Below are 19,626 nucleotides of genomic sequence, written 5' to 3'. Positions count from 1 at the left end.
CTCTCATTTAAATATGACTTTTAGTCGTGTAGTAAACAAAATTAAATTACACATCCTGCTTTAAGGTCATACTAAAATAGTATGATAATTTTTTAGTCAGTAGGCAATTGACCACTACGTATAAAAAGGCTCCTTAAATATCTAACTCGGAATATTAGCTTCATCTAAGATGGTGAGGCAATTATCATTGAAATTTTTGAACAGCATGTAACTAATTATTTCACAAAGTCTGAATGTTGTTACCAAAACCACTAACATAGATTATCTAAAATACTTTGATATCTGTATAGTAAATTAAATCTAAATTTAAAGTAACCAGTCACCAGTTCTCAGCAAAAAAAGGTATATACTTGGACTATTATTGTTTTAAAATTAATATAAGTGCTGTTATTGCAGGTGTTCCAGCAGTTTTAAGACTTTATAACTGTCACTTTTCCCTAGAAACTCAGTGAATATTTTACCTCCCTGCTGTTATTTATTTGCAGTTTTTATTTCTTTTACTTACTGTAAACAGTCCGTGAAATTACATGCAGAAATTGTACACACTTAAAATTAAAATATAATTTTTCTGATGAAAATGTTATCTTTCTGTACAGTCGATTGTTCTCATGTTTTGTCTTTTCATGTTCCTAAGTTTTGTTAATATACTTTGCTGCTGATACACCTAAATTAAGGGACAGTAAAGGATGTTTCTGTGCTATTCTACAAATGATGTTCACTTGACATCATTTGTAAAAAAAAAACATTTGTGAAGTAAATGTTTTTTATATTTACTTCACAATGTAAAAATCATTACATTGTGAAGTAAACATAATGTGTACAGTACATTACATTGAAATGATCTTTATCTTTTTAACCAAAGAGGAAACTAAAACAGACAATACGTTAAAAATAAGAACTTTTGCACAATATTCTGTGTTTTAATTTCCTTCTTTCGTGTTTTCCTACAATTTGATCATAAAACAAAAGGATAACTACTTCAGATATTTTGAAAATATTTTGAAGGTAAACGGAAGCAGTGTTGTGTCGTCATATCCACCTTGACTCGGTCCTCTTTCGTCTTCCTTAAAACCACTGCCAGTCTCTCTGGTCGATCATTACCCTGCCTAGCATAGCAGAGAGCAGTCAGCCAGTCGTGTCTCTATCCGAGGCCGGATGGTAAAATCCAACCTCCAGCGGATCCTAAACAGTCATTGCTTTGCTCGCGAGAAAGAAGGAAAACAGCTGCCCTTTACTACCATGGCGAATTTAAGTAGCGGTATCTGTGACATGATTGGGAAGTAAGTAAACATGAAAACGTTGCTCGCTTAGCTAAGTGCTAACAGTCCTGTGGGGGAGGGGTGGCTAGGCAGCAGAGCTAGCGAGAACAGAAAAAACGGAAGTAACGGCAATTAACCGTATGGTACCTAAAAGTACATGTATTATTAATCACTAACATCCCTCTTGGTTGTTTCGGTTTTGAGGTTGTTATAATAAAAATTTTTTTTTGACTATACATTGCTTTTTTTGCGCGTCGACATTCAACTTGAACGGTTTTAAAGGTGGCTATGGACGCCGAACAATGTTGCGTCACGATAGCGATGTGCGCCAGCAAGCTAACTGATGAGCCACAGCTCGTCAACCCGTAAAGTGACGCCTTTCTTTTGGTGTTATTTCTGTATTCAAAGAACGGCAGTAGTATTGCGCAGTGAATTTAAACCGAAGCTACACACTAACAATGTCTTGTATTTCACAACTCCAATTGACGTAGTTGGCGGCCAATAACTTCACTAGCGTCATGTATTTAATTAAGCGTCCTAGATGGCCTGTTTATTTGTAAGGTCTGACTGAACAATGAAATTAATTAGATTATTTCTAAAAAAAAAAAGAGCTGTCGGTTCCTGGAAGTAAAATAGCGATCTTTTTTTCTGTCTTACGGTTTGGTCAGTTATTACACAACTGATTGATTTTTCCAGCAACGTGATCAGTCACAGCGGAACGGTTGCCAGAACACGTTATGCTTCATAATATCTATAAATAAAGTCTCCTAATTTATTATGTCGATTTACACATGTGTTTACAGTACTACAATGTCATAGGGGGGAAGGGAGGTTGAGTTGTCGTATAGTAATTTTAGTTTTAAGCAATGCAGGAGCAATCATTCCTGTTTTATATTGTAAAAAGCAGCCTTGAGCATTTGACTTATTCTCCTCCTTCTCTCTACGGCAGCTTGTCCCTGCACTGTAGTAGTACCCGCGGCCCAGGGCCTCTGTGGTGCTCCTGATGCCCCTCTCCCACCCCTGAAGATCCCAGGTGGGCGAGGGAATGGCACACGGGATCACGCTCCTTCAGCTCGGCCGCTCTACTCAGTAAGTCGACAACAAAAAAAAGCTACATTTGCAAGAATAATGGATGTGCTCATATCTTTGAACACATTAGTTTGTCCTTGGACTCTCTTTTTGCATTAATTTCATGTTACTTGTAGCTCTTCTCACAAACCTTATTTAATTTCAGGATCGGAAATTGACAGTAACAGAAGAGCCTGCAGGGAATGGTCGCCCGAGGATACTCCACTTCCAAAGCCGTCCCACAGCCACAAAGACGATACAGTGGGATGCTGTCCTGAGCAGCAGTGCACTCTATGTGGAGGTACCTCTTGACCCGCTTCCAGAAGGCAGCAAAGAGAGGTGAGAACAAAGCTGGAGCCTTGAAGCTGGTCTTCAGTGATGGGCATTTATCGTTACCATAAAATAAGTCTTGTAGTGTTAAGAATTTAATTTATTTTTACAACAATACCAATTGATGTCTGACAATCTCAAAAACCGACGGTATTATTGTGATGGTTACATTTATGGTGGTTCTCTCTTTTGCTTTCATATCTATAAATTCAAAAGCGTAATTAAATGTCAGTGTGCAGTTTGATTTTAACTTCTCACAAAATGTTGATTATTTTGCATTGTTAGGCTGAAAAAACCTCATTTGATCTCTTTTCTAATCTACATTTCTTTTCCTCTTAGTTTTGCGGCTCTCCTGGAGTATGCTGAAGAACATCTGAAAGTTCTTAGCGTGTTTGTCTGCTTTTACAAGAACAGAGATGATCGTGGTGAGTCTCATTTGAACAATTCACCTCTTTGTGTTCAAATGATTCAATTTGAACCGATGTAGGTCACTGCCATTAGCTCTGAATGTTAACGTGCCGTCCCTGACTTGTTTTTACAGCTAAACTGGTGCGTACCTTCAGTTTCCTGGGCTTTGAGATTGTGAAACCGGGCCATGCCCTCGTCCCTCCTCGACCCGACGTTTTCTTCATGGCCTATACTTTCGACAGGGACTCCTCAGACGATGAGTAGTCCTCCAGACATCTTCTCTTCCCACTGATACGTTTTCGTGCTCCCATTATCTTACAGTTCCAGCTTTATTTACATGCATAGCTGTTTTGTGTTGAATCCTGAGCTGTAGCTTTCTGTATAAAAGTACTCACTTATTTGTGATTAAGGGAATGTGTAAGCTGTGTATTTTTGGTTTCCAGCATCAATATATGTAAGTTAATCTTCATAAAGATTTTTGTCCTCTTAAAATTCTTTGCAGTTTTAATAGCTTGTCAACTCATTTTATTCTGACAGATTTTAAGGTGGATTTTTTTTTTTCTTTTTTCATTTCTTGAATGTACAACAAAAAAAAGGTCATCAGGTTTACACTCGGGTACTCCAGTTTTCTTGTTAGGATTGGCTAAATTGTTTATTTAAATTTTCTAAATATTTTCTCTCCAGATTGAATAAACTCATCAGCGGGACCAGCTTTCTTTTGTCACAGTAATATCCTTTGTATTAATCAGCCCCAGTAACTAGTACTTTCTAGCTGGATAGTTAAACACTTTATTCTAGATGTGGATTAAAACAAGTGAAAGCCAATGCATGTGTATTCAATATACAATTGATTTAATGACTGACGGTACTTGGTGAAACAGAAGTAAATAATCCAAATGGCTTTTGGCTCCCTTCTTCCCCCCTTCTGCCACATGTATCGGACAATATTGTAGAATTTTGTTTTGAAGGTTGGAGATAAAATGCTGTGGTGTTACTGGAATAGTTTCTCTTCTGGCATTAGCATTCCTTTAACTCTTTTCATGATATTGAGTATCTCCTGCATAGTGGTACCTGTTGTGCTTCTGTGATAATAAAACAATGAAAGCATTTCTCTTGTGCATTTTGATTAATTCCATTGTTTGCTATACAGCCACTCTAACAGAGGACCAATTTAATAATATAAATCAAACAAAGTTGTACTATAATTGGTATTCAAATGGTAAGCTTGATATACTTTGTTTCGCCACTAGAGGGCTGCAGAAGATTAAGAAAAACATCAGATTTTAAGATGAGCATATTTACATTACTTTGTGGTTCCTAAAATGGGGATGTAAACATTTTCTGACTATTGCAAAAAATTGTATTCTCTATACATGTGGATTATTGCAAATCTTCACCAAAAATTGTGAATATACTCACTCCATAAGTAATGGTTTCTTGACTTCTTGCTTAAATTTTGCAATTATACCAAGACCTTTTTTTGGACAAATTCTTCCTCCGGTTGGTCCACCTGGTGATTCCTATAAATCGATATATTTTGTTTAGGTTTCAATTAGCAAACTAATATTTTTACTATTTAGTGTTCCTCGGGAGCTTGAGTGTTCTTAAAAGTTATAAAATCTGTAAAAAAAAAACAAGACATTTTCTGGAATCCAAATATTTAATTGGTACATATCAAGTATTATGACATGTATAAAATTTCAGATCACAATATGAAGCAATGAAACTTTTCAGATTGGCATGTGCTGCAAATATTTGAGGCTGCCAACAAAACTGATTAAAACAACATAAGCAACTAAAAAAGAAAAAAAGTAGAAAATCAGAGTATGGACAGAGATAACAATAAGCATTCTAGAAAACCTAAATGTGATTGCTCAAAAATTTTTTAATAGAGTGCAATAAAAAAAAAACAAAAAAAAAAAACACAGCACTGAAGCCAAGCGTCCACAAGACGTCTAGAAGTTAGTACTATAAGTTCACGGAGAGCAGAAAAGGGGCAAAGGTCACAGCAGAGAGAAAGGAGGGCTGTTAGCTAGCCAGTCAATGCAGGAAAAAAAATAATCTCAAGATAATGCACATCACATTGAGCTTTAAAGACTGTAGTAGCATTTGTACTTGCATGTTACTCATAAAAAAAAAAAAATCCTGAATGACTGAACAGAAACGAGGACATCACCATAAACAAACAGCCTGCTGATGAACAACCGGTCGCTGACTTGCATATCAACAGAAGTGTGTGCGTGAAGGCTTAATGAACAAAAGTGTCGTTAATTCAGCCTCACAAAGACTTATGCGCTGGCTATTAAACATGGGCTACGTTTTCCCCAAACATAAAAAAAAACAAAAAACTGATCTGGTATATTATCTGAACTGCGGCACTGCAGGTGACCTCTGTCCACGTTACGGATCGGTGCAGAAACTCTGCCTCTGCTCTCCATCACATTTGATTTGGTTCCCATTAAACCTGCCAACCTGGGACATTTTCAAGTACCATACAAGCAGGCACAAATCTCAGTTACAACAGAACAACCAATTACGTTCAAATGTTCTAATCTATATAAAAAAGACACCTAGTAATATTTGATGACTCGATACAGTGGGCAAAGATGACGACGACAGAATTTAAACATGTAAGAGTTACACGCTTTGGGTTATAAAACTTTGAAAAATGTCTAAGTCAATGTGACCTAAAAGGATAAAAAAATTAAAAGTGAAAAAGAATCTACTTTAAGATCTTTACAATATACTGCAGCTGTATTCTTACAGCAATTAAAATGAGTTAAGAATTAATTATTAGTTTTTAAATGCATTTATAGTTAAGCTTAATTTCGGACAGTGTGAGCTTAGTTTATACCTTTTTTGTATTTATTTGGAAGCCAATGGACATACGATGCAAAGTTATTATTTTGGGCAACACATTTTTCTAGGATCTGTGCACATAAAACATATTTTAAAAAAATCATTTTCTAGTTATAAATCATTTTTAGTCTGTACACTAGCAGTACAAAAAAAATATGTTCTGCCTCCTATTGAGTTTATCTAACAGTTATGTATTTTAAAATAGTTTTGCATTTGTAATTCTTGAGTAATATTTATACTAATATTTTTTTCTTTTGCAATGTCAGCAAAAAAAATGCATGACATAATGAAATAATCAGCAGCAGAGAGCTTTCTGTTTTAGGTATTTTTCGTGACAGAACTCATGCAGTTTTGCAATGAATTCTGTTGGGATGTAGTCACTAAAATTAGTATATTGTATAATATTTAAGGCCACAGAACTGCATTTCTGATCGGCTCATTTTAGATCATCTAAAAGGTTAATGACCACTTCAGTGCTGTGATGGAGCCGCTCTTCTCTTTGGTCTGACATCCTGTTTACTGTTCTCACTTTGCCTAAAGTCTAACACGCAGTATCCACCTGTTTTAGGTTTATTCTGTTATAATTAGGGAAAAAAAATGCTTAGACATATGCTGGACTTTTGTCGCATCATTCCTAGAGTTTAAAGTCGATGTAATTTTATGTGAAAAAACAAGCCAGGGTGACATTGCAGACATTGCAGCTGTACAAAGCACGTAGCGAAGCGGTTGCTACGCACTGGTGAAAGCTAGATGAAAGGAGGCAAATTCATACAAGGGTAAATAAGTTGTGGAAATTAAATAGCTCACTAAGTATGTGGGTTTTTTTTATTGCTTTTGGCAGCTAGGTATCGCATATTTGTTAAGCAGAAGAGCTGACTGGCAAACTCTGCAGATAGCGCGACTCATTAACCACCTAAAATTGTCTCTTATACCTAAATTAGTGTTTATTTTTCTAAATGTTTTTGCTAAAGTCTGTTATAGATCACATTAATATCACAGTAGGAATAACTGTTCCAAATTGGAAGAAATTAAGTCATATTATACCCTTTTTCTTTTCTTTTTTTGGTGTAGTTAATTGGTCTATCTCCTGGGGTAGCTAGCCTGCAGTCAGCGGCGTAACAGATGCAAATATTTTTAAAAGACTAAATGTTTCTTTCTTGTAAGATAGGATGTGTATAAGCTTTCCTTCAGCCAGCTATTAGGCAGTGTGTGCGGTGCTGCAAAATAATAGACAACTAACCAAATGATTTTAAAAGTGGGGCATATCTTCATACCAGGAACTGGACCATGGCTAACACTGACAAAGCTTACAATACTAACCCATCTCTCCCTCTTTCAGGTATTAATGGTAAAGGTGTCCAACGGGTCAAACATGCACTTCTTTGTCACAGTAAGTGAGGTGGGTGGGGGTGGGGGTGGGGGCTTCAGCAGGCTGCCTGAGCCACTTGCAGTGGGTTACCCCACAAAGATAGTACAGGGAGTAGGAATGTGCTGCCTTTGTAAAACTGTCAATTCCCACAATCTGAGACGCACGATTTTCTGGCTGGAATGTGACAAACGTATCCACATATGGCTGTGCGACTACTTATGAAGCTACTTTTCAGAAGCCAAAAGCTCTCCAGTAGACAGTTATTGCAACACGTCGAAGAACAGCAGAGAAATATTTGCTGTGAACATTTTGATCAAAATAGCTATGAAAACGGTCTGACTTGAAAGTGGTTACCTGGTAACATCAAGGACAAACACAGGCTGGCCTCTCAAGATGCCACTGCGAGAAAAAAAAAAAACTAAGCATCAGAGCGGTAAATGAAAAGAAATACCAAAGGGTATTCTTCTGATGGCCAAGAAATGCCTGCTCCATTTCATTTAGAGTGGAATCTTTACCACTCTGATAGGTCTGTACTTTTACATTTAGTAAAAGAAAAGTAGAAACAGCTCTTTATTTACGTTTTCTTCTCCCATGACCTTGGTGAAGCTTCATTTATTCCTGTTAGTTCAATAGAAAGAAATTAGACGATTCCAAGTGACACGAGCACCAAACATGATGCAGGAAAATGCACCAGACTAGCCTAGAAACAAGCCTACAGCCCGAGTCACTAATATAGTGCTTCATTTTTATAAAATAGTGTGTAAAACTCCTTGTTTTGAGAATCTCTCACGCAGACTTGCCCTTCTCTAGCACCATAAACCACCACCTGGCAAGGGAGAGAGTCCTTTCAATTGCCTCTGCGCGTTTGTGTAAAACTGCATACATGGTACGTAAAATGCAAGCAGGTTGGCAGGAATTTAAACGTTTCAAGCATGAATGTGCACCCAAACAATGTACTGCTTATTAACAGAGCCAGCGGGCAACATAGAAGAAGAAAAAAAACTGCAAAGGAGAAAAGACCTTGATAGGTCTGTGGGTGAGAGGGCTTTTTGTGCGTTTGTTTTTGTGCCCACGTCTTGTGGCTGGAGTAGCGAGGTGAGGCAATGTCCTCTGTCTGAATTTTTCAGGCTGGTGATGCAAATGGAGACGATCCAAGTTCAGCAGATGAGGTCAGTTTCTAACTGAGGTGGTTTGTGTGTAAATGATTGTATACATAAGATGGCTGTAAATGCAAAATACAATTGCCCGTGGGTAAGTACATTATGTGAGTGCAACGCGTTTCAAAGTGGAGCTTCTAAGTATATGACAGTATACGAGGGTGCGCAGAACGGATGCTTTATGTGCATGTATTCTATCCATACGTGTAAATTGGATCTCATCGGCCCTTGCTGTAGCCGGGAAAGAACTGGTCGAGCAGAATCTGCAGCTTCTTGTTTTGGTTCATGACATAGTCTTTGCCCAGGTCGTGGCGGCAGGCGGGGCAGGTGTACACTGCTGCCCGAAACGACCGCTGCAGACAAGTCTGAGGACACAAGAGGCCAGGATGAGAATGGGGAGCTGGATTTTTGCAGAAGTTACGTACAAACAACGTCTAGTAAAGGTGCACAGGGTGTATACCTTACAGACGTTGTGTGAGCAGACGGTGGTGATGGGCTGGAAGGCCAGCTCCTGGCAGCAGACGCACATGAAGATCTGCTCCAGCTTTCGCAGGAAATTCTTTCGTGGAAATAAAATGTATTCAGGTTTACATCTCAAATATTGTTAGAGCATCAGATACAAATCTTAGGAAGAAAAAATGGCCAGATAAAATAAAGGAAACACTTTCAAATAGTTTGAGAGATGAACTGAGGTTTTCCCAAACCTTTAAGGTTCCAACCCAAAAACATGACAATGACTTTCCTTCTCCTTTACTTTCTCTGGCTGATGAAGAGCTTCCTATTCATTTACTAAGCACGTCAAGTAAGGAAATTTTATTATTTTCTTTTGTTGCAACAATGGTTTTTAGCAATAAAACTTTTATAGTGGGCCTGTTTATTTTCCCTTAAGTGGTGCCACATTTGCAAAGACAATGCATTTGTGAGCTGAAAAGCAGAGTTGGGTATGTGGGTTGCAACCATGAAGCACTTGCTAAACCCTCTTTGCCCATTCTGCTTCTTGATGTTCTTTGTTTGGCTGGATGATTTAAGTTTGAAGAGTAAATAATCATTAAATAACACTTAAACAATGGCAATTTAACAAGTTATTCGTTAACAAACTGAGGCCGCAGTTGTGAAAGAAATGTACACAACCACAACAGCCTGGTACATCCTCCTCCTGCTGGTCACTACTTGGTCAAACACAGCTGTGGGACAGCACTTCTCCTGTGCGTTTGAGCATGCTGCCCCGCATCATCATGCTGCCTCCACCAAAAGCTTTTGGCATTGGCAGAGGGGAATTGGCACATTTTTCTGGCTTCTGTGTTTTTCTTACAACTGTGGCACCCTTTAGAAGGGAAAGAAAGAGAAAAACCTGCTCAGTGCAAATTTTCTCTTAATTTTGTGCTAAGTTAAGAAGTTTTTATACTCATATTCAATCATTGTAACCAGTAAGACACTAAAGAAAGATTATATGCCAACCTTAATCCTCATTTAACCATGTCTTTGTTTTTAGATATTACAGTAATGCTGAGCTGTGTAACACCGACTGCTCTCGCTCAAACATACGAGGTGATGCCAGCTCTGGCTCCCGAAACAAATAACGTTAAAATGTATTTGGTAGTTATACCGGTCCCTCTTTAATGTGCTCCATGGCTTCATCCCAGAGCTTCTTGTTGGTGGTGTCATCCTGGATCAGCTGCTGTTGCTGCTCAGTCAGCTGGAAGGTCTCCTCTATCTTAACACGTTTAGGCGGAGGCTCGGTTTCTGGTGAGGATTCTGGTAAAAACAGCGCAATATTTAAGAAGCAGAAGCTAATTTTGCAGAGCAAAACACTTAATACTGAAATAAAACAATGAAAGCAGAGTGTAACTGTAAATATGGAGGTTAGTAAAGATATTAAAGAGGCATCTAGAAGAGGTTTTCAGTGATCACGCTGCTCTCGCTCACCTGTCCACCTTTTCTGACCTGCTTTGAGCAACATCTGTAAAAGCACCCACCAGTTTCTCCGGTTGTCTTCTGATCTCCGTTACTTTGTGGTGCGTCCTCTTGCATCTGGGCTTCTGGAGGCTCATCCCCCTGCTCTTCCCCCTCCTCCGCTTCCTCCTCCTCCAAACCCTCCTCCTCCTCCTCCAACTCCTCTTTCGTTTTAATCTTGCGTCTCCGTGGCCTCCCCCTTCCAGGATAGTGCTTACCGCGACCGCCACGACCAGGCCTAGCGCAAGCCTCCTTCTTTGTTTTGTTAGCCATGGCTGCCAAATAGCCTGGTGGGTACTGGAGGAAAAGATATTTAGGAGAATGTTTGTTTTCTGTTTGTTCTGTGCTGCTTACAGCCTTCATCTGTTTTTGGTCATATTTAAATATTTCTGCTCATCAAACAAATTTTTGCTCTACATAAGAAAATAACCATGTTTTCAAATGATGATTTCATTTATTGAGGGGAAAAAACCCCTATCCAAAACAACCTGGTTTTATGTGGAAAAGTATGTTCACCCCAAACCTGAAATAACTGTAAATTAATGAACCTGGGTTGTTCAAGCCCAGGTTGGCTTGAATAGCCATTCTCTTGATTTAAAAATTACTATTATGTATTTATTCTGTTTATTTTTGTCTGATATATAAATTTGTTTGATGATCTATAAATTTTAGCACGGCAAAAAATATTTACTTTAAGTCTATTAACTTTTTAAAATCAGAAATCTGAAGTTGCCTGTCCATTTAACCTCATGCACTGCATAAGCAGCAGTCTCACCTGAACCGAAAGGCCCAGTTTCTTTATCCTCTCCAGTCCTTCAGGGGTCCATGGAGCCGGCTCCAGATCATCTCGTCTCAGGAGATACCGCCACACCAAATAGCCACACTTTCCGATCTCTGGCCAGTACTTTACCACCTACAGACCACCGCAATAGCACACTTTAAACCCATAGGGGTATTTGACGGCATTTGTAATTAAACTACACACACTAGAGCCTTAGCAGCAACGTCACATCATTTTTAAGGCACGATTCCACAACATACCTTGTAAATACCATCATAGCGGTTTCCTTCTTCTGGAGCGTATTTGCTGATGCGTCTACCTTTAGAGCTGCGTACCACTCTCACCGGTTTTCCAGCTCGCCAGTTTCTGGACTCGGCTCCATCTTTGTCATTCAGTGGCGCATCACAGTTTAAGGCCAACGCCCTGGAAATTAGTCAAGTAAACAAATGGAAGGGGAATGTTTAATCAAATCTCCATAGAAAGTTATTAAGAGTATAATACATATTAGCAGTCATATTTTGGTGCTGTACCTATTCATGTGAGTCAGCGTCTGGTCAAAACTGTGCTCTCCAATTCGTTTGTTTCCTGAGAGGTCGCGACCCCCACTGCCAGTGTAGGTGAACTCGTCTCCCCGGTCCTACCACAGATGATCACACACACACCATTGAAAATGGAGCCAATGAGATTTCACTGTGGTTCCCATGCGGCTGAACAGAGCAGCAGCGACAGTGAAACCCACCACTTCGTCCTCAAAGCCCCCAGCTAACACCAGCGAATAGGAGCCGTCGTTGCTGCGGCCGTGGATGCCGCCGACGTGCGGCCTGTGAACGCCTGCCTCGCTCACCTGAGGAACGAAGCAGACGTGAAGGGTGAAAAAATTACAACGGCTTTGTTTTTCTTATTTGCAGCTTTTAAAAAAGCCAACCTGCACTCTGAATTTCCAGGTGGTTCCCACAGGAATGCCAGGAATAGGTCCGTAGTGATTTGAGGGAACAATTGTGCATTCTTTAGTGCGCCCCACGCAGGCCATACCCTGCAATTATACCAATAAAAAGTGCTTTTCAACATAATCAAATAGTAAAACAATGTTTTTTGTTTTGTTTTTTTCACATTGCACCTCAAAAGTTCCCTTACAACAGGGTGATTAAGTGCGCCTAAGTGGCAACATCACATTAAGGGAAAGCTATTTATTTAAAGGTTTAAGAAAAAATCTGAGTTTTAGAAGGTTTGCCTTCAGATTTAGCTGCTACAAATGAGTTTTAAAGTACGACAACAATAAAATAAAAGTGGTTTATTTTAAGAGTTATAGAGACGCTAAAGTTTTAAAGTCAAGTATGAACACTGTGTGACTCAGCGCACTTAAATGTACCCGAGTGCATAAGGCGAGCTGGTTTCAATTAGCAAACATAGAAAAAAAAAAAAAAACACACATTCTGGTAAAGAAGGGAGTTATTTTCCATTGGCTGTTCCAGGAAAATGGCTAAGTTGCGCCTAATGGCATTGTTCACATTACACCATGGAGAGGAGCGTTGGGGAGACGGCGTTTTCATGTCAGAATTAATACATGAGAAGAGTTTGGGAGGATTTCATGTAACAGATGATCTCTTTGAAAAATTAGATAAAATGACAATTCAACATTCATTTTTCTACTTCCTCAATTAAGGGTAATCCGTTATTTGATAAATGTACATTTCCAACTTGGTCCTCTAGCACATTAAGTCTGATAAGACGGGATGTTAACAAGTCAATTTGTTTTTTTAAAAATTTTATTTCGTAAATATTCAAATAATCTGTAACTCTGTAATTCTAACATATAATGGCAACATATTTATCTAATATTCCACTAGCATTCTGAACATTAAGTTTTAAAAACATATGACCCTTTTGCAGGTGATAATGATCTATCCTTTTTGAATATGAAAATAAATTTCCAGCTCTGCTTTTGTAGAATTTATGTGAGCACAGAATGATTATTTTGCGGGGTTTCATATTTTGGATTTTGCACAAATCAAAAAACACTACAATGCAGATATTTGGTTCTGATTTGGGAGAGCAGCTGTTCTTAAGTTTGGCATCTGAACCAGATCTGCGTTCACACCTATAGCTTCTGGGAACCTAAACTTCCGTACTCAGTTTTTCCCCCCATAATTAAAAGCAAATTCCATAATTGTCCAAGTTTTCTGGAATCCTACAAAATGTGTCTGGTGGTTTGAGTCTGCTTTTTTTTTTAGAAAAAAACTCCACACTATAGTTAATAGTGAGGTGAATGTTCAGACCTTTCTTGAGGCTAACAGAGCAGCTATCAGTCCACCAGTATCTTGCTCCCCTCTTGGTGCCCTAAGGTCTTACCTTTCCCCAGTCCCTTTGACTCTCAGTGGTGGCCGAAGGCATTTTGGCTTTCTTCTTGCTGGCTTTGAGTTTCTCTCCTGCCTTAACAACTTCGCTGGTGTCATTTTTACAGGTTGGGCAGTACCTGGCAGAATAAAAGAAAATCACTTCCTGCTCCATCTTCAATGCTTCACAGGTATGTTATGAGTTCAAAAGGTCAATAGAGTAGCTTCTTAACCCCTTAGCAATAAATTATATATACTGTGTAGCCTCCTTTTCTCTAATAAAGATGTATATAGACTCTTAAAATGAATGAATTTTTAATATCAATAGCAGAAAGTCAAGGAAATCTTGATGAAAAAAAAAGAAGTATTCAGCAGAGTATAAATCTCACATTAAGGAACAAATATGTAAGAAAATCATCTGTGTCACAATTATTGTAAACTGTAACAATTCTTTTACAATAAATGTCACTAAAGCATTGCTGTAATTCACACTTCAAATATGTATTTTCCTCAGAGTGTCTAAGAAATCCAAATTAGTCCACCACTTCCTGTTTTGCTGGGCAATAAAAATCAGTGTTTCATTACTCTTACACACTCTTAAGAAGAGGAAAGATAAGAGAACAATCAATTAAAGTTGTGTGTGTTGATGATATCTATGTTAGATGATAAATAGCTACTTCCCCTAAATTGCTTAGATCTACATTCAGACTGCTTATTATTCATTCAAAACAACAGGATGTGTGACGAACAAGATTGTGTGAGGACTTAAGTTTAACTCGTCACGAGAGGTGAAGATGGTAGCAGAGGTTAAAAATATATCTCCATTCAAAACTCACTGTTCAAAGGACAGACGTAAAGCCTTAATAAAAACTATTTATTTAATAATTTTGCATAGATCCTTAGCATGAAGGATAATGTTTGTGGCGGGCGCTGTTACTGATGTTCTGGGACAGACACAGAAATTCAGAAATGTATCTATGTGAGATGTAAAAAAGCTGGACTTGTTTATAGGACAGTTAATGCAAGCCTACGTAAAAAAAAAAAAAAAAAAAGCTAATTCAAAATTAAGAGAAAAAAAAATAAGAAAAACATATGAACAGCTAATAAAGGCACCAATAAATATGCAGAGATATATCAGTTGTTGTGTATATACATCGACGAGGTCACTGCCTCGTGTAAAAGAGAATTATTTAAGTATAAAACTTAAAAATGAACAGACGTAGGGAAGATACTGGGGTGATAAAACTGGAATTTTAGGAATTTCTCCAAACTCATCTTAAGTAACAAACGACAGAGCAGCTAAAATTCGTTCATCTTTTATATATTAACTGCAAATCCCTTTTTGGTCAAACTCAATAAAAACAAAATTATTTTAAGCATATTTAATTGTTTCTATTTCTATTTTGAGTCTTTCTTTTGGTTTTTCTCTATTAAAGCCTTGTACCAAAGCCAGAAAAACATCCTCCATAATCTGGAGCTAAAGTGGTATTTCCATAATTATTTCTATTTATGCTTTTTTACTTACAACAAATGGCAAAACAGACATTCTGTTGTACTCTCAATTACATTTTGCAGAAATTCAATGTATGAAATTAACTGCAACCTGCAGGTGCATTACCCAATTATTTAAAATTGATTTTACCATCAACCACCTTTGAATTACTGTGTAAGTACACTTCAGCCCATAAACTCCATTTAATCAGTGAAATGACTGAAGTGGCGCAAACTTGTAGCTAAATGTTGAGCCGCTCTCCGTCGCTCTCTCACCAGTCCTCGTCATCTGGGATGGTGGCCAGCGGAGGGTTGAGGCAGTAGATGTGGAACGCCATGTTGCACTCATCACACAGCAGCTGCATGTGAGCGTCCTGCTTCCCGCCGCACACGCAGCAGGAGCAGAAGCGACACTCTGCGTCGGGGTCGGCCTTGCAGTGCTTGCACTCGGGTCCGCTCTTCCCTTGAGTCACAAACAAGATGAAATCACCCATTTTCACATATTTAGCACCAGTGATAAACACAGCGTTTGCTAACGTATTATGCAAGAGTCGAGCTTTTATATATTGTGTCCCATTACAACCACAAGCCTCAATGTATTTGACACAACACGTAATTGTGAAGTGGAAGTAAAATACATGGTTTTCTTTTTTTACACATGTAGTTCCAAAAACATCAAATGCATCCACGCCCCTATACTCAGACGGTCACAAAAATAACTCAAAATCAGTGCTTACAGATGCTCTTCATCCAATCTGACACATCCTGAGCTATTTTGCAAAAAAAAAAAGTTTTGGCATAAATGTAAGTAAAGTATTGACTCATGGGGGTTGAATACAAATGCATGCAACACTTAAAAAGTTTTTTCTTATAGGAAACCTTACCAAATATATAATTTGGTTCATCCACCTCACAATTACACACCACCAATCCCAACAAGATACCTTCAAGTTTGTGGTTATACCTGACAGAACAGCGGAAAAGTTCGAAGAGCGTGAATGCTATTGAAAGACTAGTTCATACGTTTAAACTGTCCGTCTGCGCTTGAGAGGGGACGAGCTCCAGGTTTCTCCACCTGGTAGATTTCATCTAAAAACTGAACTTTACAATCTCCGATCACATCTTCAGGACCGCTGTAGGGGAAGACACAACAGCCAAGGTAGATAAATGGAAACATAACAGAGCAAAATGCAATCCAGCTAAAATCAAAGCAATCTATCTCAGGATGCGAGACGCTCACCCCAGGAGAATATTAACTCGGAGCTCCTTATTGGTGCGAGAGGTTTGATTTATGGCCACTATCTCTGCATCGTACCAGAAACCTCTTTCATCTGGGGTCTCCATGTTGTAGTTGACCATCACCTGCAGCCCCACCTGGAGCTGGTCCCACCGCAGCAGGGTCCTGGCACGGGGCCTTACGTCTACGGAGCGCATCTCTACGACACCGTTCTCTGGATAGCTGCGAAACAGTGGAGGTACAGTTTCATATTTTGGAATTTTCATGAATATCAACAAGTATTTGAAAATTAAGCTGTTATAGTCAATTTCTTTGGGAATGACATGGAGCTATTGACAAGGGGAGTCATATAATAATTTTCAGAATCATAGTGATGTGACCATACACATCATAGTGATGTGACCATACACATCACTATTAGTGATTAGGGCAAAATTAATGAAATAAATAAATAAGTGTATCATTAAATGTGTCACTAAATAATGTACAGTAATATGAAATTTCATTGTTTTTATTAAAAAAAATATTTAAAAATATGTCTAATTATTTCACTACTCTATATAATAATTGTTAACTAAATAGAGGGAAATAATAATATGTATTTTTTGGGGGTCGCCAGGCTTTGGCACTATTACTTTGGGGGTCAAAGGCTGAGAGGTTAGGGAGCCCCTGGGCTCAGTGACATATTAAACCTACCATATATCAGTTCATACTTGTTGAATACCTATTAATGTACTATAATTTGTATTAATAAAAGAATTATAGTTTAGGGATAGGGAACCAAAAATGGCTCTAGCCCAGGTGTCCACATGCTTGTAAGTCCAACCCTGGTGACCATTGACATACAGTAGCTTCTGACAGAATTCAATAAAATGACATATAAAGTCAATATTTTAAGCAAATTAAGCTAAAATGGGCTCTATGAAATATAACAATGTGCATTTTGCAGCAGCTTTATCCCTGACCCTGCCTAAATGTAGTTGCAGCAGTAACTACTAGCAACAGCCAGAGAGAAAAGACAGTAATCACAGAGCGCTTCATGTTGTCTTAATGGCTCAGGGCAACAAAGCACAGCACAAGGCAGAAACAAACGGACGTGAACAGCTTCTGTTTGACAGTGTAAAGCATGAAATTAACGACAGAGATAAGAGATATGAACCGTCCTCTGGAGGACCATGCAAGCCCACGCTAGTCTGCAGAGTCGCATTCAAGGTCTTAAGAATGAAAGCTGTCTCTAGTAGGTGTGGATTTGAAAAAGAAGACATATACGATTATATTATACCATTAACTCAAACACATGGCACCCTAGTGACTTGAATAGCCCTAAATGTTGTCAAAAAGCGCTTCAGTTACATCTATCTATCAAAAAAATGCATGTGTCTGGTACTGTTTCTGCTCATTTCAATGAGTTCAATTTATGACTTTGTGAGACATTTTAAAGAGCATTAGGATTTAAATAAATTTTTAAAAATACCTAAAACCTTACCATCTGAAATGTAAATCTCAGTTTTTATGTTTCATATTAAGAAAATTTTAATATTGGACAAATATAGCCCGAGTAAACATAAAAAGTAGTTTTCAAATAATAATTTACTACATATGTTTTGGTTTAATATCAGTAGCCACACAGGCCTGATTGTCTGAGCTGCAGAATATAAAAATCATGTATACAGAATCTGCCTGGCAACATAAAGTAGGCAAAAAATAATAAAAAATAAATAAAGATAGAGCTGCAGAAATACTTATTATGAGATTTTAAAGTTAATGTAGAGTGGGTCAGGTAAGGGCATAATGGTAAAAAGAGAAATGTATCAGGGACAGAGAAAAGAATAGAACGTAAATATCCTTTATTGTCCCACAGTGAATAAATTTGTTCATTGTTAACCTAAGGTAAAATAAATGAATAAATAAATAAATACAAAAGGATATTGTACAGCCCTTTCAAAGAGCAACAAATCAAGCCACAATCTAAAGGAATTCAGGAGAAAAAGTCACTGACCACAATGAGAGCCATTATCTACCAATAGATAAAATATGAAGCAGTGAGGAACCTCCTAAATGTGCCTCCTGTTACATCTGGTGCTAAACTAAGCCAGGATTTTAACAAAAGAGCATCATCAGTCAAACACGCAACGTCAGAAATTCATTCCCTCTAAGATCTTTGAGGGGCAATTATTTTTTGCATTCACTTAGTAAATTAAATCATGATTGGAAAAACTGCATTTTGTATTTACTCAGATTATCTGTATGGTAGTAAAAATAGATTTATGACAATAAAAGCAAAAACTGGAGAAATTGCTAAGATGACATATTTTCACACCACTGCAGTGCACCTCTTCTGAAAAGTTAATCTTTAAAAAAATGTAAATTATTACATTTAAGACATTTTATGACTTTTAAAGACCCAGCAGACACCATGGTCTATTACTTTATACGAATTATTTTCTCCTTTAAATTAATAGATTTTACACATTCAGGACAGAGAAGGTCATTTTAGGTGGCAGAGTTAACGGCACTTAAGGAAACATAGCTGAATTGTTGTTTGATTTTTAAATCACATACTGTAGCAGAAGGCGAAAAAAAAATCCAAAGGATTTCACAACAGCTCTGCCAACTGTACAGCTATATTGTGCTTTGTTCTTGCCAGCAGGATATGACTGAGCTTGAGTCACTGACTATACAACTTGAACTCTGTTTCTGGGAAATGTTTCAGACAGCAGTAAAGGTGATGTGGCTAAAGATGACCAACAGCCAACATAATCAAACACACAGTTGTGGAAGGACTGAGTAAAACACCCACGCAGATTCACTGCTTCTGTCAGATGGCGGTTCTGAAACATTTTGATCACACTTAGCTGGATAGAGAGCGCCGTTATGTTGTGCATTATGAGTTCACATAAACTTTACAGACTTGGGGAGCGGGGAGAAGGCTGCTGTGGAGCTTATTGCTTTCAGCAGAGTCAGCTTGGCTTCTTAGTGTTACCAACTAACACCCTGCCACCCCTGCTGTTAATTCTTTGTGCAACCCTGCCTTTGCCAACAGAACTGCACTTAATCGCCTCTTGCACTATTATACAGTTGGGGCATGCAGAGAAAGATCTGACCACTCCTCTGTGAACAACCTCTCCCCATCATTCAGAAACCTGGGTCCCGTCTTATGCTGCATTAGGTGTGACATGGTCATGGAGGAAGTTTTATTTAGTGTCTGGTTAATCATTTCTGGGTTAAATTGAGCATACATATTATTATTATCCCACTGAATGACCCAAGAATGCAACATATTTCGTATTCTGGGAGAAGCGTCCTGATTTTTATTTGAAATACTGTGGCGCTTCAAAAATATGTATTGTGGTGGAGCAGCCAGTCCTCGACATGGCTGTC

The 19,626-nt window shown here is 38.2% G+C and overlaps 2 protein-coding genes across 2 annotated transcripts in view; one reads left to right on the top strand and one right to left on the bottom strand.

Moving 5' to 3' along the window:
• Positions 1–1,082: 1,082 nt before the first annotated feature.
• LOC102229495 (ornithine decarboxylase antizyme 2-like) lies at positions 1,083–4,174 on the top strand. The gene is given in 6 exon segments (XM_014470509.2): positions 1,083–1,280; positions 2,209–2,260; positions 2,262–2,348; positions 2,494–2,666; positions 2,997–3,082; positions 3,199–4,174. Coding segments are annotated over 6 exon segments (654 nt in total). The 5' UTR covers positions 1,083–1,155; the 3' UTR covers positions 3,330–4,174.
• Positions 4,175–4,706: 532 nt separating this feature from the next.
• The window catches only part of uhrf2 (ubiquitin like with PHD and ring finger domains 2), a 35,448-nt gene continuing 20,528 nt past the window's right edge, over positions 4,707–19,626 (bottom strand). Inside the window, exons 4-16 of the mRNA XM_005803767.2 lie at positions 16,249–16,467; positions 16,032–16,141; positions 15,285–15,471; positions 13,534–13,657; positions 12,110–12,217; positions 11,924–12,028; positions 11,715–11,821; positions 11,445–11,607; positions 11,179–11,316; positions 10,427–10,700; positions 10,057–10,205; positions 8,911–9,009; positions 4,707–8,815 (exon numbers count right to left, since the gene is read on the bottom strand). Coding sequence (XP_005803824.1) covers positions 8,669–8,815; positions 8,911–9,009; positions 10,057–10,205; positions 10,427–10,700; positions 11,179–11,316; positions 11,445–11,607; positions 11,715–11,821; positions 11,924–12,028; positions 12,110–12,217; positions 13,534–13,657; positions 15,285–15,471; positions 16,032–16,141; positions 16,249–16,467 — 1,930 coding nt within the window. The 3' untranslated portion in view covers positions 4,707–8,668. The remainder of the gene's footprint in view (positions 8,816–8,910; positions 9,010–10,056; positions 10,206–10,426; positions 10,701–11,178; positions 11,317–11,444; positions 11,608–11,714; positions 11,822–11,923; positions 12,029–12,109; positions 12,218–13,533; positions 13,658–15,284; positions 15,472–16,031; positions 16,142–16,248; positions 16,468–19,626) is intronic.

Source organism: Xiphophorus maculatus, chromosome 8 (genome assembly GCF_002775205.1).
Source record: "Xiphophorus maculatus strain JP 163 A chromosome 8, X_maculatus-5.0-male, whole genome shotgun sequence".
NCBI lineage: Eukaryota > Metazoa > Chordata > Actinopteri > Cyprinodontiformes > Poeciliidae > Xiphophorus > Xiphophorus maculatus.
This window is presented reverse-complemented; position numbering and strand designations above follow the sequence as displayed.